General features: G+C 43.7%; 2 protein-coding genes across 5 annotated transcripts in view; one reads left to right on the top strand and one right to left on the bottom strand.

Moving 5' to 3' along the window:
- LOC101743573 (lysosomal alpha-mannosidase) overlaps nucleotides 1-3,327 on the top strand; it is a 29,663-nt gene extending 26,336 nt beyond the window's left edge. For all 4 annotated transcript variants that reach the window (XM_038014166.2, XM_038014167.2, XM_038014165.2 and 1 more), the window contains exon 16: nucleotides 1,404-3,327. In XM_038014166.2, coding sequence (XP_037870094.1) covers nucleotides 1,404-2,923 — 1,520 coding nt within the window. In that variant the 3' untranslated portion in view covers nucleotides 2,924-3,327. The remainder of the gene's footprint in view (nucleotides 1-1,403) is intronic.
- LOC101741373 (gelsolin, cytoplasmic) lies at nucleotides 3,320-20,171 on the bottom strand. The gene is made up of 19 exons (XM_004922109.5): nucleotides 20,006-20,171; nucleotides 19,409-19,483; nucleotides 18,684-18,873; nucleotides 17,983-18,098; nucleotides 17,555-17,732; nucleotides 16,081-16,172; nucleotides 14,871-14,984; nucleotides 14,185-14,316; nucleotides 12,919-13,033; nucleotides 11,656-11,776; nucleotides 11,106-11,244; nucleotides 10,833-10,971; nucleotides 9,552-9,646; nucleotides 9,192-9,317; nucleotides 7,448-7,565; nucleotides 5,931-6,079; nucleotides 5,219-5,329; nucleotides 5,004-5,129; nucleotides 3,320-3,914 (listed from the first exon to the last, which is right to left on the bottom strand). Exons 1-19 carry the CDS (start codon nucleotides 20,066-20,068, stop codon nucleotides 3,858-3,860), a joined length of 2,256 nt encoding a protein of 751 aa, XP_004922166.1. The 5' UTR covers nucleotides 20,069-20,171; the 3' UTR covers nucleotides 3,320-3,857.
- Nucleotides 20,172-21,879: the final 1,708 nt, after the last annotated feature.

Raw genomic sequence — 21,879 nt, 5'->3', positions numbered from 1 at the left:
CAGTAATGCGTTTCGGTTTGAAGGGTGGGGTAGCCGTTTTAACTAAACTGAGACCTTAGAACTTATATCTCAAGGTGGGTGGCGCATTTACGTTGTAGATGTCTATGGGCTCCAGTAACTACTTAACACCAGGTAGGTTGTGAGCTCGTCCACCCATTTAAGCAATAAAAAAAAAGTCCACTAAGTTTCTCGCCTCTCAGTGGGTCGCGTTTTCGATCTGGAGGTAGATTCTGCTGCTCTTGCTGGGGCTAGTTTTACCACATTCTCTCAGGCTCTGAACAGACTATCAACGATTAGGTAGGTGAAAAAACACGTCACACGGTGACTTCGCTTTACATTGCGTGGACGGAGACCCACGTCCAGCAGTGAGACGAGCAACCTAAAATCTATCGCAGGACCAAACGTATCTCCAGACCGGAATATCAATGCGATCAATTTGCTCAGTGGTTTGAGCGTGAACATATTATACAGTGTGCTTAGTGCGAGTCTTTTAACGTTCTCGATAGCGTAAAAGTTTACCGCTAGGGGCGCTGTTCCAACTGCATTCAAATATGAGTTAACTTTTACGCTATCGAGAACGTTAAAAAACTCGCACTAAGCTCACAAATAAAAATCTACTTTCGCATCAGCTAAATTCGTGTAGACCCTTGAAAATTGGATTGACCATGATGCCCAAAAAAGAAAACTGCGAGAAATCCGTTTCCTTAATGCGGGAGTACCACTCGCACTGTCGTTCGATGCACCGAACCCCCGTGACGCACCTTAAATTGACACACGTCAAAAGTGACAGCTGTCAATTTGTGTTCAAGTATGCCCTGCCCTCTATGCGACCTAAAATCTTGAGCTTCTCTAACTCATGTCTGGGAAACCGCCTTAATTGGCCCCTTTCAGCGGGCACTTTAATACACCGAGATGGTGCTCCTTACTTCTAGCCTCCATGTATAGATTGGCGGGCGTCAGACAAGTTCTTTAGTGTTTTTTTACTACCGGAGTAGAGTTCATCCATAACGCTTAGAACCGCTGCGTTCATTTTTTTTTATTGCTCAGATGGGTGAACAAGCTCACAGCCCACCTGGTGTTAAGTTGTTACTGGAGCCCATAGACATCTACAATGTAAATGCGCCACCCACCTTGAGATATAAGTTCTAAGCTCTCAGTCTAGTTCATCCACAGTGCGCTCATTTGCCATGTACCATCCGGCTTTGGAATGAGCTTCCCTCCACGGTGTTTTCCGAGAGCTATGACATGTCCTTCTTCAAACGAGGCTTGTGTAGAATACTTAACGGTAGCCAGCGTCTTGGCCCTGCCTCTGGCATTACTGACGTCCATGAGCGACGGTAACCACTCACCATCAGGTGGGCCGTGTGCTTGTTCGCCTGTACAAGGGCATTTTTTTATTGTAGGCGATAAAATCGTGACGCAACTGGTCGAGATACCGGACGAGGTTAAGCGCATACCGAACCGACGGTCTGAGGCCACTCACGAGTTGGTGTTCATTGCGCACTTACATCCGTTGGGCGTGAAATCGTTCTACGTTAAAAGAGTTTCGACAACGAAAAGGGCAATCGCTAACGGCAGCTATTTGGAATGGATCAGTGGCGAGGGGGTCCGGTCCGATGGCTATTTAGATAGGCTCAATCAGATAGCCGACGTCAAAGACCTCACGAATCTCGGCCTAGATGCTATTGTTGATGAAGGCAAGGAACCTTTGTGGGAAGATGCAAATGGAACTGGTGCGGCTTTCAAAGGGACTATGAAGAAAAGAGAGACGGACGACTTTAAGATATCGTTCGCGTATTACCCGGGCTGCTTGGGGAACAATGAGGTACCCGCTAACCGCAGTTCAGGCGCGTACATCTTCAGGCCGAACTCGACAAAAGCAATCGGTCTGAACGTGGAATCTGTGAGTGAAATTAGCGGCGACCTACTCAGCGAGGTTCGAACTAAGATACGCGGAAACGTTTTGAGCATCAAGCGTGTTTACAAGGAATTCGATTTTATTGAGCACGAGTGGCTCGTGGGCCCGATAAGCGTCGACGACGGCATCGGCAAGGAGTACGTGGTCAAGTACCAGACGGATATAATAAATAATGGAGAGTTTTACACGGATTCAAACGGCCGACAGATGCTGAAGAGGAAACTGAACGCGCGTCCTCAGTGGAACTTGACGTTGACCGAGCCGGTGCCCGGGAATTATTATCCGGTCACGAACGAGATCTACATCGAGAACGGCGAGAGGTTCACGGTCTTGACGGACCGATCGCAAGGCGGAACCTCGCTCGTCGAAGGCGAAGTGGAACTGATGCTGCACAGGAGATTGCTGCACGACGACGCGTTCGGCGTCGGTGAGGCCCTGAACGAAACGGTTCTCGGCTCGGGGCTGGTGGTTCGCGGGAAACACCGGATCCTGCGCTCGAAGGATCCGGTTGAGATCGCGAAAAGCGTTTTCCAAATGCACCTGCCGCCCGTGGTCTTCGTTTCCGACGCCTCAGGCCTCAGCTACGAGCAATGGATGAGGTTGGAGAATTGCAAGAAGTTTGTCAAGACCCCGATGCCTGACGGGCTCCATCTGCTCACCCTGGAGCCTTGGGGCGACCAGATCCTGTTGAGAATCGAAAACTACAAGACCGGTGCCGAAGATTCGACCATCGAAATTGACCTGCAGGGCATATTCAACGGTATCCATATCAAAAGCGTAAAAGAGACAACGCTAGCCGCAAACCAGTGGCTGGACGACTATGATAAGTGGACTTGGAATACGGAAGGAGACTTTTACGAAAGCTTCAACAAGAAATACGGGAGCTTCGAGGCCGTGAACAAAGCTGTCGACGGACCTGACGTCAGAGAGGACGAAGGCCTCAAAATCAAACTTAAAGCGAAGGAGATAAGGTCGTTTATAGCGGATATCGAATATACCGACTAATGACCTTTTACGGGGCACGTTAGATTATTTTTATTAGTTTTTTTTACGACATTTTTAAATGTATATATCGAGGGGTGAAATGTTGTTTGTTTCAAGCGACATTTATGTTTGTAATTAAAGGTCCGTTTCATTTGGTATCAGCATCAACAGTTGGATTTTTTAAATTAAGCTTCAGTTAAGTTTACTCCATTGGAACAGCTGAAAAAGTGTTTTTGTTTATGATATTTTTTCAAAATTTTACCTTTAAATAGCTCTCCTGTAAAGTTGAAAAAATCGCCTTTCACCCCTCGATATGATTAGATTTAATAGGTTCATTGATGATAGAATTTAATGTGCGTTCGTTGAGATAAACATATTTTTAATGTTTTAAGGAATGCACAATAAAACTCTGTGTAATACTGTCATCTGTTTATTTCTTCTTCCACATTTTTTTTAGTATGGCAATCGGATGCTTGCGATGCCATTGTTGCCAGTATCGAAATTATACAAAATGTCCAAGTATAAAATATATCACATTCAGTTATATAAATGTTATTGTGCGAAATGTAATGAAGTTGATTGAATTTGAGACTTTAATCGATTGGAATGAAATTAAAAAGTATTTAAGAAAATAATTTTTATTCTGTCGCGATCAGTACCCGAGCGCCATCTGTAGCTTGGGGACGGTAACCATCGCACAAGACAAGCAATAAGCTCGCAAAGATTGATCACATTTATATTAAGCAGTTGAAAATTGGATTAATTAAACAAAAAAAAAACATAAAAATGACATGATTGGCTCTAGATAACGTATTTTTGAACAGCACGCAATGGTAAGGGAACTAAATTAACGGGGTCAACGAACCGAACTTTGCTTTTCATTGCGGGTACTGTTATTTAAATACATACATATATCTATGTTCACTTATATATAAAGGAACTTGTTTTTTCGGAACTATTTAGAATTTGCAGCTTTAGTGCTATTCTTCATGTCTTCATAAGATGATAGTTTCTGAAAAGTATTAAGATTGTTTTTTTTTAAATCCGCTCAGATGGGGTCGAGCTAACGGCTTTAATTGATCCTAGGTAGTTACTTGAGCCTATAGAGACCATAACCGCTGGATGAGACTGAAATAGCCATTAATCTTAAGCACTATTTTACTGGTGGTAGTACCTCTTGTGAGTCCGCGCGGGTGGGTACCACCACCCTGCCTATTTCTACCGTGAAGCAGTAATGCGTTTCGGTTTGAAGGGTGGGGCAGCCGTTGTAACTATACTTGAGACCTTAGAACTTATATCTCAAGCTGGGTGGCGCATTTACGTTGTGGATGTCTATGTGCTCCAGTAACCACTTAACACCAGGTGGGCTGTGAGCTCGTCCAACCACCTAAGCAATAAAAAAAAGCACAGGATGTGGTAAGACATCAGCTAATACCATAAAACCGGACATCCCCATCCCCATTGAAGCGTCGTGGTATGTGATGAATGTAATATCCGCGGCGATTTAGCTTTAGAACCAACATATCTGAAAACAGCATCGAAGCTTCTTCGAGAAGGTATAGTAGTCCTCTTAACGTAGCTGCTGTAAGTTGATACCGGACCATGATGACGAGGCAACGCATAACCACCGTCTCTCAAAACAAGACAAGAGGGGTCGTCGTACCCTCTTACGGGGTAAGAAAATAGCCTCGATTGAACCACATTATCCGGGCATCCCTTCCTGCTTCAAAGGCAGGGTTGAGTTTGATGCTGATTAGGGGAAGGTCCAGCCAAGAACGTAGACATAATTACCGTCTCCCTAAATACTCTCGGATGGCACTAGCAGTGTTAATATTTTTTATGGATGAGGGATTACTGGTGGCCCGGAGGCCTTTCCAGTTTCACCAGGACAGGTGGGCGAGCATAGGCTCAGCCAGAAGGGGTGCGATTTGCTAACAGCTGCCCGAACGCCTCCGAAAGAGACCTAACAACTCAAGAGCAGCTGCTTCGCGAATGAATCTACTACCGGATCGGAATCGCAACCTGCTGAGAAGACCCGGCGAGAAACTCAGCGGGTTGATGCATGGGTTAGGTGCAGTATTAATAGCGCTTTTACACTCACACTCCACATTCCGTCGTCCCAGTCGGGAAATAGTTTCTTGAAGACGCGCGGCTCTGCGCCTTGCTTCACGGTCACGACCACCGCCGAGTCCACGGTTCGATCGAGACCGTCGTCCTCTATGTACTTCTGGAAGTCGCAGAGGTTTCAGGTTAAGATCCGTCTTGTGTTACAGTGATTCGTCACGTAACGTAAAAGCGTTACGGTGTATAGCATACCTTGATGACTTCCTGTTTGGAGGATTTGACGCGTTCCGTGACGTCGGCTCCCTGCCAGAAGTACAGCTCCTCGCCCGTGTCCAAAATATAAACTCCATCTTCAGAAAGATCCTGAAACCACAGAGATAAAGTTGTGCTTTTTTAAGAAGAAGAGTGGAGGGGTGTATTATGGGAAGGCGCAGGCCGGTGCCACTGCTCTGTCTGTTTTTATTCTTAATTTATTGTTTAGATGGGTGGACGAGCTCACAGCCTACCTGGTGTTTAGTAGTTACTGGAGCCCATAGACATCTACGTCATCAATATATTTGTGGGAAATGACAAGACGATTTTACTGGTGGTAGAACGTCTTGTGAGTCCGCACGGGTAGGTACCACCACCCCGCCTATTTCTGCCGTGAAGCAGTAATGCGTTTCGATTTGTGGGGTGGTGCAGTCGTAACTATATTGAGACCTTAGAACTTATATCTCAAGGTGGGTGGCGCATGTACGTTGTAGATATCTATGGGCTCCAGTAACCACTTAACACCGCAAGATACGAATGCACCGCACGTTTTATCCTTTAGGCCACGGCGACTTCAAGTATGTGGTTGGAACGTTTGCCTGCGTTTGCCGCTAGGGGCGCTGTTCCAACTCCATACAAATTTGAGTTAACTTTTACGCTAACGAGAACGTTAAAAACTCGCACTGAGCACACTGATCATGTTCAAGCGAACCTGCTGAGAGAATTCCGTGTCCAGATCCTCGAACTTAACCCTCCCGGCGACGCCGACACTGACAGCTGTCAGGGTCCGTGTCGCCGTCACGCGTCTGTTGACAACCATACGCCACGCCGACGGCTCCTCTTTCTCTTCGGGTATACCGCCTGGGAATTTGCAAGGTAGTTTAATCTCCGACTGTATTCTCTGGTGCTTTAAAGAGAAATGCTTATCAGTCATAAGGTCTGTGGCGTTTAAGAACGCACCTTTTTATGATGCGTAAGCCGGAACGAACGAGAGGTGGAAAAAAGAAGATAGTCTGTGAAGATACACGGGACCTTTTTACCGCCGAGATTTTTTGGCGGGAACGCGAGGAGTGAAGTGGCGTGATTTGTTTTATCTTGTCTATTTAGTGTTTCTTCGTTTCATTTCATTTCACTCTATATTATCATATTTCATAAAAATAATAATATGAATTAAAATAAGACACGACTTAAAGGTCTCAATTACCAGGTCATAAAATGGCTAAAAAAACATTTTTTTTACCGCCGAAAATACATATTATGACGAAAAAAATAATGTGTATAACTTAGAACTGTGTAAGCCGCTGCAACAATAAAACTCCTATTGTCTCAACTGTTGTGTTAATTACGAGGGATCCAAGAACACGATTTTCCCGCGAAATCAAGAGAGGACTCTATACGGACTCCCTTAGGTCTATTGGTCCAGCTATTTTAAGATACGATTTCATTAAATCATTGTACCAAACTAGTAAGTCAATAAATCTAGCATAAATATCCGAATTTGCTGTCCGAGCGATACAAAACTATAGACTCAAACGCCTTGTGCTTCTGATGCGTGCAACGAGCTAGAATCATGAATGTCTTCATCACGTCTGCGATCAAACAAAAGCTATACCCAACGACAAACCCGTTATCGTATGTTAGAAGATCACTTTCGTATGTTAACCTATGAACATGACATGAATTAAGTAACGGACAATGATAACATAAAGACTAGCGTTCGTACCATGGAGGATAGAAGTAAGCACCACCATCTCAGTGTATTAAAAAGTGTTCGCTGAAAGAGAGCCGATTAAGATGGCGCTACCGTAGCGAGTGGAAGGATTTAAAAAACAGCGCCATTAACGATTAGAGTAGGATACTAAATTAAGAAGGAAAGAAGCACTTCCTACGTGAATAGTAATAACAATAAATAGTTCAGATTTTAAATACTGCTTATTATATAACTACGCAATTAAAGCAAGTCATGAAAAATATTAAAATTTTCAACCCAGAGCACTTCGCTCTGCTTAAAACTGCTATATTGATATCATTCTCACTTCCTCCACTAGCGCTATTTCTATGGACTATTTGTTTATTTCCTTTAACTATTATAGTTCGCACTATAGGGTGACTATGCGACTCTTAATGTCATATTTTGACAGGGCTAATCGGAGCGGTCGCCGTCGACCAGAGACGTTAGCAAGGCCAGGGCCAAACCCCTACACTGCGTTTATAAGATCAACTTCCTACCTAGAGCCTCCCAGAACTCCTCGGGCTCGTCTCCTTGTTCCACCACCGTCACGTCCTTATCCTTGACTACATTTTCAACGAATTTCAGAGCCGCCTCCTGTTCTTGAGGGTCGGAATCCTGAAAATGTCGTCATGAATGTCCCAGATATTGTTTTTTTTTTTTTTTTTTTTTTTAATTGCTTAGATGAGTGGACGAGCTCACAGCCCACCTGATGTTAAGTGGTTACTGGAGCCCATAGACATCTACAACGTAAATGCGCCACCCACCTTGAGATATAAGTTCTGAGGTCTCAATTATAGTTACAACGGCTGCCCCACCCTTCAAACCGAAACGCATTACTGCTTCACGGCAGAAATAGGCAGGGTGATGGGTACCTACCCGTGCGGACTCACAAGAGGTCCTACCACCAGTAATTACGCAAATTATAATTTTGCGGGTTTCATTTTTATTACACGATGTTATTCCTTCACCGTAGAAATCAATCGTGAACATTTGTTGAGTACGTATTTCATTAGAAAAATTTGTACCCGCCTGCGGGATTCGAACACCGGTGCATCGCTCGATACGAATGCACCGGACGTCTTATCCGTTAGGCCACGACGACTTCAATTATTGTTTAAGCTTAGGGCCATCTACGGCACTGGTGCTGAGGTCCTGGGGCTCTTAAAATTAAACTTAAATGAAGAGTGATAAAATGTGAGATGTATGCCATAGACCATTTAAGAATTCTTATTAATCGGAGAAGCTGCTTCTGGATGCAGATCCATCAGCATTCATCAACAACTTTATTTTTAGGAGTTCGTGCACCAGAATCTAGATGGTGCTGTATTCGTGGGCCTAACGTGTAAGTAAGACGGAAGCTCTGGCTCCGTGGAAGGACTTCGGTTTTCTTTGTATTTCGTACCGTATGTTCCACGGGGAGTGTTCTGAGGGTTTGTTCGAGATGATTCCGTCATGAAGTTTTTACCATCACACCTCTCGTCATCGGATTAGAGTTCATCTAAACTACCTATAACCGCAACGTTCCACAGAGCCTTCCAGAAATCTTTTCTCCCATGCAACATCCGGCATTGGAATGAGCTCCTCTCCACGGTATTTCTCGAGCGCTATGACATCTCTTTTTTTAAACGAGGCTTGTGGACAGTACTGGCATTGATGACGTCCATGAGCAATGGTAACTGCTCACCGTCAAATTAGGCCGTACGCCTGTCTGTCTACAAGAGTAATGAAAAAGAAAACGTCCCGGCTTACTACCAAGGTTCAGATCTCACAAACGGGACCCAGTTCTAAGGAAATATACAAAGATGCTCACGAATGGGCTGATGGAATATAATATTGTGTGATAGAAATCAAATCGGCAGTTTTTTTTATTACTTAGATGCGTGGACGAGCTCACGGCCCATCTGGTGTTAAGTGGTTACCGGAGCCTATAGACATCTAAAGCGTAAATGCCGCCACCCACCTTGAGATATAAGTTCTAAGGTCTCAGTTTTAACAGTACAACGGCTGCCCTGCCCTTCAAACCGAAACGCGTTACTGCTTCACGGCAGAAATAGGCAGGGCGGTGGTACCTACCCGTGCGGACTCACAAGACGCCCTAACACCAGTGTGATTACACGTGACCGTGATTACTGGTAGATCCCACATCATCTAAGATTAGGTGACCACCAAGATCTCCTCAAGGTGTCCATCACCGGGCGAAGCTCTTCAAGGTGTCATAAGCGACCGATCTCCGAAAAATACCTTTCCGTTCCAAACATAGACGCCGCTGCCGGTCTCCAGAACGAATACGTCGTCATCTTCTAGAACGTTCGATTCTTCCGCCACCTGGACCGCTCTCATGTCGACTCCGGTCTCCGTTCCCTCCACCTGCAGATCAGCCAACGTCATCACGTTAGCTTGAGAAGGACTTATATATACTGTTAAATAAAGTCAAATATCGCAGCTAAATTAGATTGTGTTATGGGAATGAATGAGCTTCCTGACTCCAGTTGATGGAACTCCTCAATGCTCCTGTCCATGGACATCAGGGCGTGAGTGCCACCACCGAGACACAAGTAGAGATCTAAGAGGCTTTTCCACCCCCTAAACCCGGTCGCTTACCCTGAACAACCGCGTCTGGTCTTCTTCATACGATTTCTTGGAGTTCTGCGGCTGGTAATCATCATCTTTGCTACCAAAAAGCACCACGAGGCTTCCTAAAACAAAAATAGCCGTGAGTAGTGGATCGTGTTACTGTCCAAGGAGATTGTAAGCGGTCTACTGGTCCCTGACTTCAACACATTTGGCTTCATAGCTTGGTAGAATGGTATTCCTATATCAACAAGTATATTTAAAAAAAAAAGTATACTCGACTATACTCGAGACCTTAGAACTCAGATAGACCTATAGACTTAGACCCTATAGGCTTATACCTTAGATATCAAGGTGGGTGGCGCATTGACGTTGTAGATGTCTATGGGCTCCAGTAACTACTTAACACCAGGTCGGCTGTGAGCTCGTCCAACTATCTAAGCAATAGAAATAAAAAAGAAGATTATTATGAACTCGACACTGGCAACACTATTGTTAAATTGAACAAAGAAGAAAATATATTGAGGAGCGAAAGATTGTTTGGTTTAAGCGACAACTCTCTTAATAAGCGACATCTATCTTTGCAATTAAAGGTCCGTTTTATTCGGCATCAGCATCAACAGTTCGATGTTTTTAATTGAACTTCAATTAAGTTTACTTCATTTGAATAGCTGATGGAGTTTTGTTTGTTAAGATAGTTTTAACAAATTTTAAACTTTAAATGGCTCTCCGGTGTAGTTGCAAAAATGTTGCTCCAACCAAATACCTTTTTACCCTATATACATATAAAGACATTAAACACTAGATAAAGAGCAAACAAAACTGTTCATCACACGAATGTTCGCTTAGTTCTTTAACGTTTTCGATAGCGTAAAAGTTAACTCAAATTAGTATGCAGTTGGAACAGCGCCCCTAGCGGCAAACGTAAGCAACTTTCCAACTCCTTACAAATTATTGCTTTGATGGGTGGACGAGCTCACAGCCGTTACTGGAGCCTATAGACATCTACGACGTAAATGCGCCACCCACCTTGAGATATAAGTTCTAAGGACTCCAGTATAGTTACAACCAACGGCTGTCTCACCCTTCCAACCGAAACGCATTGTTGCTTCACGGCAGAAATAGGCAGGGTGGTGGTACCTACCCGCGCGGGCTCACAAGATGTCCTGCCACCAGTAAAAAAAGCACATTAATACTTATCTTATTGTCAATCGAGCCACTGATTAATATAAGACTTCCTCTACATTTAGATAGAGCAGCCGGTACTCATCCAAGTTCAGCGAATGCTCTCCAGCATCCAGCGGGGCTCACCTTTGAATATGCTCAAGAAGTGCTTCGATTCCTTCCCCTGAGGGACCTTCACTGATGTAACATTTCCTTCTAGATCCTCTTCTAGCTGCGACAGTAGCATCTGCCCGGCCTCTTTGTCGTCATCACTCGCTTCTGAACCCTGGAAATAGTTAGACATTAATAACATCTCTCTTTTTACATAGCCCGTAGGATTAGCGAGCTGAAGTGGCAGTGGGCAGGCCACATAGCACGAATTTACTTATGTTCGAGGCGGTACAATGAAAATCAACTTACGATCCACAAGTAAACCACCCAGGCATCTTCCTCGTTCTCATTCTGGTATTTGTAAGTGATGACGTAGACCTCTGATTGGTACAGCACGGAGGTCCCCTGCTGGAATCTGTCTGTCACGTCTTCTTGATCACCAGAGATCCTATCGGCAAATACATAGGTCTAAAGGATCAGACCTAGATTTAGAACCACCCGAGTACTGGTAGGTGCCACCACCAAAACTTTTTTTTGGGCGTCGATCGAACCTCATACGAGGTTTCCACGCCTAGAAAGCGCACGGGGTATGTGGGGCTTGACAGTCTTTTTTTTATTGCCTGTTTAGGCAGATGAGCACACGGCCCACCCGGTGGTGAGTGGTTACCGTCGCCCATGGACTCCAGCAATGCCAAAAGTAGGCATAGGTACCATCAGATCATCACCCTGCCTATTGATACCGCTTTCCCGTTTGAAGGATGGAACGGCTTATCCCAACTATTGTGCAGTTAAACCTTCAGCTAATACCGACACAGAAGACCTCAATGAATTTCGGTGTGAACTCCGTAAGGTCAGGTACCTGGTCACCGTGAGACTCCCTTCGCCCTGGTCCGGCATGTAGCCCCGTGCTGTGGCGCTCTTGCCGATCGTCCTGGCCGCGGCCGCCGACTCCTCAGCGTCCCCAGAGAAGTACCCCGAATCTGTAGACAGGTTTTACTCACACGACGCTACGGTTTGTCTTAGGAACATCGTCAGGTTTGAGCCCCGTGAGCTCACCTACTAGCCCGGTGACGCTGTTATGGTCTCTCTAGACCAGGGGTGGTCAACCGGTAGATCGCGATCGACCGGTCGATCGTGTCTATTAGTTCAGTCGATCGTGGCAAGACTAAAAATATATAAATACGTAGAGCAGACTGCGCAATGTAATCACCAATTGCTGCACGCATCATCTTCCTCATGTATCATTTGTTAATGACCATTACGTCACATTATTTATCATCTCTTCCACACAATAGTTCTCTTTTATTATATAATTTCAGGTTTATTTTAATCTTTTTAATAAAAGAAAATATATTACTTATTTGTATACTGAACTACATTGTTTCATTAAATTTCAATAAAAGTCATTGGTAGATCGCAGAGTGCTTCGTCAGTAGACAGGACATCTTGGTTCTAATCAAGTTCTTGGTTCTAAGTCAGTAGATCTATATCTGCTTTTATTTCGTTCAATTTTCCGCGAATTTATTGCGGAAAGATATTTCTTCAAATTAAAATTAATATAAAATAACTATAATATATCGCAGGAGAAAATGGCGGCTTTAGATTTAAGTTATTTTGTTTATTCATGTTATAATATGATATAGTAAGTTTAATAGTAATAAAATTGTGCGACTATTATACACGCTGTAATTGTTCAATTATCCTAATTATATTTTCGAATAGGAGGCGCTGAAAAGACCGGTTGTCCGGGAGAAAATTTTGGCTCCCACCGGCATTTATGTTAGACAAAAACTAATATTTGTGTTTTCAATAATAATATATACAATGCTTCACAGGCCAGACAAAATTCTACCGCAGGCCGGATTCGGCCCGCGGGCCGCCATTTGCCCAGACCTGCTTTAGAACATCATCTTAAGTAGGAAAAAAAAGACTATACGCGAAAAGTTTGAGCTTTGGTGATCGAACATCGTAGGGAGTTTCAATGACCGAGCTTTTCGCGGCCGCTCCAATTTTTAACCCTTTTAACAATATTTTTTTAATTGTAATTAATTTTAACCTTTTTAATTAAATAAATTTAATAAAAGGTGGCGGTCGCTGCCGACGCGAAGACTTTTCCACTAACCGATTTCAGATATGATTCCCCTGACCGAGCCCCCGGTCCGCACCGTGTCCCAGTTGTGGAAGTACTGCTTGAAGGTCGAGCTCTCCGCGCCCTCCGACACTCTCGTCACGTGGACCTGGAACATTGACCAAGAGGAAACACAATCGATATCGCATTTGTGTTCCTTTCATCGAAGATTGAAAGACTGTTTGGTTAAAGCGACATTTCGCTTAGCACGCGACATTTGTCTAGTGCGATTAAAGGTCCGTTTTATTTGGTATCAGTATCGACAGTTCGATGTTTTTAATTGTCTGAAAGTCGTCGTGGGCTAAAGAATAAGACGTCCGATACATTTGTATCTAGCGATGCACCGGTGTTCGAATCCCGCAGGCGGGTACCAATTTTTCTAATGAAATACGTACTTAAGAAATGTTCACGATTGACTTCCACGGTGAAGGAATAACATAACGTGTAATAAAAATGAAACCCGCAAAATTATAATTTGCGTAATTACTGGTGGTAGGACCTCCTGTGAGTCCGGGCGGGAAGGTTAACCCGTGAAGCAGTAATGCGTTTCGGTTTGAAGGGTGGGTCAGCCGCTGTAACTATACTAGATACCTTAGAACTTATACCTCAAGGTGGGTGGCAAGGTATTTACGTTGTAGTTGTCTATGGGCTCTAGTAACAACTTAACGCCAGGTGGGCTGTGAGATCGTCCACCCATCTAAGCAATAAAAAAAAATTGCACTTCAATTAAGTTTACGCCATTCAAATAGATAGAGATGTTTTTGACGTGATAATGTCTTATGAATCGATGAACTGCGGCTGCACGCACGAAAAAGTGTCACGTTCCGCCCGAGCCTGAGCGTGCGAGTGAGAGCGTGGAACGAGCGATAGAGAGGCACGATCGGCCCAAGCGTTGGCTTGTGACACATGTATCTCTCTTCTCGCATTATCTACGCGTATACTGACATTATGACGTAATTTAGTACCGTCCATAAATCAATTTTACAAACAACCATTTTTTTTTGTTATGTTGGTTTTTCCGAACTGTGTTCTCACACTGAAATAAAGGATCCTAATTTAGCTATGTGACGGTAATGCTTTCCAGTTTGAAGGGTGGGGTGGCTTTTGGGCCATAAAGGGAAGATTTCGTAACTCAAAATTGGTGACGGAATCAATGCGTCTATAGGCCAAACTGACCACTCAATACTAGATTGATAGTATGCAGAAAAACTGCCCATATTCTGCGTCTATTAGCGAAATAAGGGCATCTCGGAATCTTACCCAGCTCGGGTATCCCTTGTCTTCTAAATACTTTCCAGCGATCTCGTGGTATTTCCTCTTAACGTCAGCGTCCAGGTCCGACCCCAGCCAGATGTAAACGCCAGTGTCTCCCGTGTCCAGAATGTACATTGCCTGGGAGAAAGGTAGTGCGATTTGTAGTATTAAAACGCTTGTCTGTTTAAATGTTGATCAAGTATTCTGTACTGGCGAAAGATTTCTTCAAACCTCGTTTTAAGATTGACATTTCATAGCTAGCACATTGGAAGCAAGTTCAATCCAAACAATTAAGAACTTTAGAAACGCACTGCGTTCATTAACACAGTGGTTCTTGGCAGTGTGGACGGATTCTGTCCAGACTGCAAACCACCTTAATTGCTTCCTCGAAGCACTCTTTATTATTATATTAAGTCTTATACACTGCATTGTAATGCCGGTAAGAGTAACGACATCTGTCATCAAATAGCAGAAACTAATATCAAAAGAACTAGGAATATCGAGAACGCACGACAAGTGTAACGCCATCTAGTATCAAATAGCGGAAATACCCATCGAAACGACTAGTACTACCGGGAATGTTCTCGATAACTGTAGAATAGTCGTGTCGATTATAAGCTATGGCTATACTATGGCTTCACTGGTGGTTATGGGATGGAACCTGCTGAGGCTCCGACGCTGTTGCTACTCACGTCACTGGCCAAATGTTTCTGCTTGTAGGGCTTGTTCATGGAGACTAATTCTTGCTCATCACCGTCCAACACTTTGTAGAGGTACACCGCCGAAATATCTGATCTGGTGTAGCTCTGAAAGTATTAGAGTATTGTTTTGAATCAAGCTTGGGGCTAACAGACCACATCCTTTGAAAGGTATTCTTTAAGACATGCCCGTTGGTAGAAATGGGATTACATCGCTGAAATATCTGATCTGGTGTATTAGTTGTGGAAGTATTAAAGTATTGTTGTGAATCAAGCTTGGAGCTAAAAGACCACATCCTTTGAAAGATATTATTTAAGACATGCCCGTTAGTAGAAATGAGATGATACGCGATCAAACTTGCGGTACGGAGATTACATTGACCTTTGGCTTTCCAAGACAGAAGAAGAAAAGAGAGAGAGACAGAGGGAGATAAACAGTGAAAGAGACATTACTGGTGGTAGGAACTTTTGTGAGTCCGCACGGGTAGGTGACGCCGCCCTACCTATTTCTGCCGTGAAGCAGTAATGAGTTTCGGTTTGAAGAGGGACGCAGCCGTTGTAACTAATCTGAGACTTTAGAACTCATACCTCAAGATGGGTGGCGGTATTTACGTTCTAGATGTCTATGGGCTCCAGTAACCACTTAACACTGTGGCTGTGAGCTCGTCCATCCATATAAGCAATAAAAAAAAGACAATCGACAATCATTTAGCGTCGCCTCTGTCCTTCTGCAGGCTACCGAAGACCGGGTGGAACGTGAATATGTTCAATGTGCTTAGTGAGTGTTTTTTAACGTTGTCGATCGCGTAAAAGTTAACTCTAATTTGTAAGGAGTTGGAAAGTTTCCCTCCATTTGCCGCGAGGGGCCTTGTTCCAACTCCATACAAATTTGAGTTAACTTTTACACTATCGAGAAGTGGAACTAAGTTGAACTATTTAATATTGAAACTGTTTAACTTGACATAAAGCTTAGGTTATTACTTATTATTACATTATTACTTAAATTTTATATGAACGTTAATATGATAATGTAAGGAAACATAAATTGAAAAAGATATATAGATAGTTAGAAGTTAGATGTGCGCGAGAGAAAGAGACGCCAGACAGACTGGCGCCGTAACGCGTCACGTAACGAAGCGATTTGCCCTCCCATAACAAGTTATCACTTTAAAAACGAAATATTACAAAAAAAACACAAACATACCTCTGAAGTGTCGTCGCTAACTAATTCATCCATTGAGCCGGATCCTAGGGTTTCGAAGAACAAATTCACGTCTTCATCTGACGAGAATTCATCTGCAAATATTCGCGGAAGGAATGAACTCAAGGATTGAATGGTCTCGCCACTCCCCCCACCGTGTTACCACTCTGACTACCGGTTCAAAGAGATCTCGTCTGGTCATCATGGCAAAAATGGGAAGGGTGGTAACACTTTAACAACCTCACCAATTGTAACATTACATCATATTTAACTCTTCCTTGCCCACTTTTGGGCATAGTCTTTTCAATAATTAATAACAATAATAACCGGATACAAATCACGTAAAGTCATTCGTCCGGTGTTAATTTAGGATTGCCTGTTTTGCGGGTACCAGAGACTGACATACATACATACATATATACTTTTAAATATATACGTATATAGATAATGAAAACCCAGACGGAGAGCAAACAAGCCTGTTCATCAAAATGTTCACCCGATGCGGGAATTGAACCCACGATCTCTGGCGCAAATCAGGGGCGCTAAGTCATAAGTCGGTTTTACATACTCACTCACACCTGCCCTCTGTATTTAATAACAAATACTCATGTCTCAAGGTTGGATGTGGATCTTCCATCTTCTATATCGTTCCCTGACTCCTGAGGATCGCGACCGCATGTGACGTTCCTCCACTGTGTTCGATCGTGGGTGGCATGGACCGCATGGTACAGACTACCACCAAGTGCTTCTCTTGCTAGATCTGACCATCTGACTGGTGTTCTGCCTACGACGCTCTTGCCCTTTTTTATGATTGAAGTATTACTGGTGGCCCGGAGGACTTTCCAGTTTTACCACAACAGGTGGGCAAGCAATGGCTCAGCCAGGAGGGGTGGGATTTGCTAACAGCTGCCCGAGCGCCTCCAAACCTAACAACTCAAGAGCAACTGCTTCGCGAATGAATCTGGTACCAGATCGGAATCGCCACCCGCTGAGAAGATCCGGCGAGAAACTCAGCAAGCTGATTCATGGGTTAGGTTGCACGTCGACCTCTTTGTCAAGTTCGACGAGTACGGTTACCGGGGTTCCTAAGCCTGCTCCTAATGTTGGAGCTGAAGGCGTCGCGCTTGCCCTCTATCCGACCCACAATGATGAGCTTCTCTAATTCGTGTCTGGGAGACCGCATGATGTGTCCGAAGAAGCTCATAACATATTCCCGGCAGATGGAAGAGAGCCTTTTTTGGATGCTTAGCTCCCACTAGGTAGAGGCCCGACACGTTAGACTGACCAGATCCGCACTACCCTCGACACCACAGTTCACGATGCTCTACACTCGGCGGCAGATAGAGGCAAATGACGTGGAATGGTCCGTAATAAGCTCTTGTTGCGAGGAGGTGGTCACGACCCTTAGTATTGAGGAAACCGAAGCAAGAAGAAGAAGAGCTCCCCTAAGTGGATGGAAAGTAAAAAAACAACTAACCGATGATTTCAATAGTGGCTCTCCCGTTGTGTTCCTCGTCCCTCAGTTTGTTGGCGACGCTGATGATCTTCCGCCTCTGGGTGGCTTTCGCGCCCTCCGGCATCAGCACGAAGATGTCGTGCTCGTTCTCCAAGATGAAGCAGTGGTTCTTTGTCAGAGACGAGGCCTCGGCTGCGACCTGGAGCGGTTCAAACGAGTTTATATGTGTGTTAAGGAGGAGGTTCTGATGGGTTTTTGTTTCCGACCTAAGCTGATAGTTAGCATTGAGAGGCTAACTATCGGCTCCAGTGATCGCTTAACACCAGGTAGGCTGTGAGCTCGTCCACCCATCTAAGCAATAAAAAAAGAACTTTCTGATCTCAGGATTCTGTTTATCAAACTGGAATCTAGTGCTCCGCGGGGTCCTGGGTCTGGTGGCCAATGCTCACCTCCTCGATCCTCATGTTGTCGCATCCGGACAGCTTCAGGAGACGTTTCTCAGCACCAGCGTTGGTCTGCACTTCGTTGAAGCCAGACTCGTTCCCGCCTTCGAGGTATCTGATGGCTAAGTGAATGGAAACTATACAATGCAACGCAATATATAATGCATTACTGTGGAATACAATGCCATACAATGCATAACAATTCAACACAGTCCATTAAAATGCAATACAATGCAATGTAATGCATTACAGTACGGTACATTATGGTTGTTCGGTTCTAGAGTTTTAACAACATACATTATTTTATATAAAAAAATAGATTTCGGTGAAAATTCTTAAGATATCCCGAATCCCAGTGCGCAAAATAATGAGTAATACATAACACACCTTCGTATGTATGGAACTCTTAATGCAAAGTGAAAACATATTGACAAATCACATCTTTATAGTAAGTACCTGGTCCAGACAGATCTTCTCAATAACATACCGAACGACCGATATTTAGATTAATAGACATTGTTACAGTGACTTTAGATTTTTCTCTAGCCTTGTTTGGGATGGATATTAGGGAATATCCATCTCAAACGCTTTGAAACCAGAGGGACGTGGCGCTGTGAATCTCTCTTGAAGACAAGCTCGCCCAGCGCTTGGGTCACAGCATGAATATCCTCTCTCCGAAGCTTAGGGTTGAAATCTCATTCATTTACCTGGCTTGAAATAGCTCAGAAACAAACTGGACTCGTGTCCCTGGACCTCGCGGTGATGCACAGCTCTGCCGCCCAGCATGTCGTCTAACGTGATCGTCCATATGGCAGCGGAGCCCTTTTTGTCCTGAGTGGTCTTGCTGCCCAGCCAGAAGTGGGCGTCGTGGGTCAGCGAGGATGACTCCTCCGTGGTCTGAAACAAGAGTTTCGGAGCGGCTTAAGTCTGTCGCTGATGATGACATTTTTGGTTTGAACTATTTGTTTTCTTATTGGGGTAGATTTTCGTGAACCGCCAAATTAAAATCTATTTTTACAGTTTAATATCCCAGTAACATACTGGTTAGGATATCAGAGGGTAGTTATAAAACTGCTGTGTCGTGCTCGGTCAATGATGCGCGGCCGAATGTTCTAGTTTTTTTTATGAATGAGGGATTACTGGTGGCCCGATGGTCTTTCCAGTTTCACCAGGACAAGTGGGCGAGCAAAGGCTCAGCCAGGCGGGGTGGGATTTGCTAACAGCTGCCCCAGTGCCAACAAAGGATCGGAATCGTGACTCGCTGAGAAGATCCGGCGAGAAACTCAGCGGGCTGATGCATGGTTTAAGTTGCACGTCAAACCCTTTGCCCTTGTACGGACGTCTTGGGGTCGGTGGAAGGGTTTGTGTGCGACGAAGCTTCGTCGCACACAAACAAACATACCGAGCTAATAAAGCTGTGCTTAAAGCTCACCTTCAACACGATGTAGGAGTCGCCGTTGTAGAATTTCCCATAGTACTTGGGATCAAAGGGAACCGGCTCGAAGTTCTGCAAGGGAACGTGTAATATTATAAACGGGTATGAATTCGGCGTGGCCTAAAGGATAAGACTGGTTTTTCACGATAGACTTCCGGTGAAGGAATAACATCGTGTAATAAAAATCAAACCCGCAAAATTATAATTTGCGTAATTACTGGTGGTAGGAAATCTTGTGAGTCCCCATGGGTAGGTACCACCGTGCTGCTTATTTCTGCCGCGAAACAGTAATGCGTTTCGGTTTGAAGGGTAGGGTAGCCGTTGTAACTATACTGAGACCTTAGAACTCATGTCTCGAGGTGGATGGCGGCATTTACATTGTAGGTGTCTATAAGCACCGGTAACCACTTAACGGCTGTGAGCTGGTAACGGGTGGTCCGTCTATGCTATAATACTTAGCTCTGCCACTAAGCAGTCATTATACAATACGATTATGACTTCGAATTCTTATCCTAATACCGGTATTCATGTCGTAAGACCCACATACGAAGTCTGTCTAGAGCGAAACATGTAGTTTCTATAATAAGCGCATACCTCAATAGTCCAGATCTCTATGCCGGCCTGGTTTCCTGCCTCCTCAAACACCGGATTCTCCATTTTCACCAGTAACCGTACGATAGCGACACCGGCCAAACGTTAAGTGACTACAAAAACATCGTCACGTCTGCGATATGGATAACACAATGATTCATCCGCTAATCTTATCTTATATCATAAAGGAGAGATAGGTAACTTTATGCATAAACGTTTTTATCGTTTTAACTCTGATATTAACATGACAATAAAGTGCCGACGATTTTTATTTTTAGCACCACTCAAATTAGAATTGAGGAGTTTATGGTTATGCAGTGGTGAGTGGTTATATCGTTAACGGACGTGAGTAATGTTACACGCTGGGGTTTGGGATAAATAAAATTCTACTGAAATATACATTACTAGCGACCCGCCCTCGCTTCGCTTCGGAAACATTAAAACAAAAATGAAAACAAAAAAAAAAAAAAAAAAATTTAAAGAAAGTAGCCTATGTTCATCAGGGACAATGTCGGTTTCTAATGGAAAAAGAATTTTTCAAATCGGTCCAGTAGTTTCGGAGCCTATTCGAAACAAACAAACAAACAAATCTTTCCTCTTTATAATATTAAGTATAGAAAAACTGTATTCAACACTTAGAACACTTAAAACACTTCGTAAATACTTTAAAATTCTCAATTCGCTTCTTCCGCTTCGCTTCAGGTGATCCGTTCGAGTAGTTCCGATTACTAACTGACTGCGTGCCATCTCTGCAATGCTTTTACAGTCGATACCTCTCCTCCTCCTCGCGTCGTTTTCCTCATTACCGAGGGTCGTGACTCCCCCGCTGCATCAGCTTCTCCCGAACGATTTCCCTCCATCTGCTGCGATCTTTAGCTTCATGAAGGGCATTGTGGAAGTTGATGTTTAGAGAAGATCGTATTTGGTCCGACCATCTCGTGGGACTGCGTCCTCTGGGACGTTTGCCATCTACCTTTCCTGTCACCATCAGCTGTTCTAGATTGTGACCCTCTTTACGAGCAATATATCCGAAGAATTCCAGTACCCTACGAAGGCATATAGTGGAAAGTCTAGTTTTGATTCTCCACTATATCTAACTTTCCCGGGCTTAGCATTCCACAGACGTTCCAGGTAGGTGTGCGTCTGAGCTCTCTGATTGAGACTTTAGTTTACTTTGATACCACATCCCTAGAATTATCGATAATATTCCACACATCTCTAATATTGTGTTTCCACTATCTGATAATAGATGGCGTTGTACGTCTCAAGCGTTCTAGGTGCTACTAGATCCTTGGATATTCGTTCGACTATTCGGCGGTAGGCGTAACAATATAAATCTACAGTGGTTTTTACGGATGTTCCGTTATAACTACTGAACCATGCATCCGATTGACTTGAAACTTGGTATTCATGTAGAAAATACATGTACTTAATGGATACGCTAATATTTATATCAGTGTTGAACTCCCTAATAATAATGACAATAAATAATAATGTTAATTTTAAATGTCCAGCGAAGCGGGCGAGTACGGCTAGTCTTATATATTTATGTGAATTAAATATTAAATTAAACCAGTGGTATAAAGTTTTTGCTTCACGTATAACACAGAAAATCATTTTTGAATAAGTTTTTTTTTTGGGTCAAATAACACGCGGTCGTCTGATCTCAAACTTGGGTTCTCTGTACTGTGGAAACCAGAGATTAATGTATACAATATTGTATGTATATATAATGTATACAATCTACTTAAAAGTATTTCAAACATCATTAACCGAAGCGGGAATTGAACTCAAATCAAATGCCTTATCGCTATCTTTCATTTCGCGGAAGATTGCACATTGAATTGTAATCATTAATAACATATAATAAAATATAT

This window comes from Bombyx mori, chromosome 11 (genome assembly GCF_030269925.1).
Source record: "Bombyx mori chromosome 11, ASM3026992v2".
NCBI classification, from domain to species: domain Eukaryota; kingdom Metazoa; phylum Arthropoda; class Insecta; order Lepidoptera; family Bombycidae; genus Bombyx; species Bombyx mori.
The sequence above is the reverse complement of the archived record's forward strand: the minus strand, read 5'-3'. Positions and strand labels throughout refer to the sequence as shown.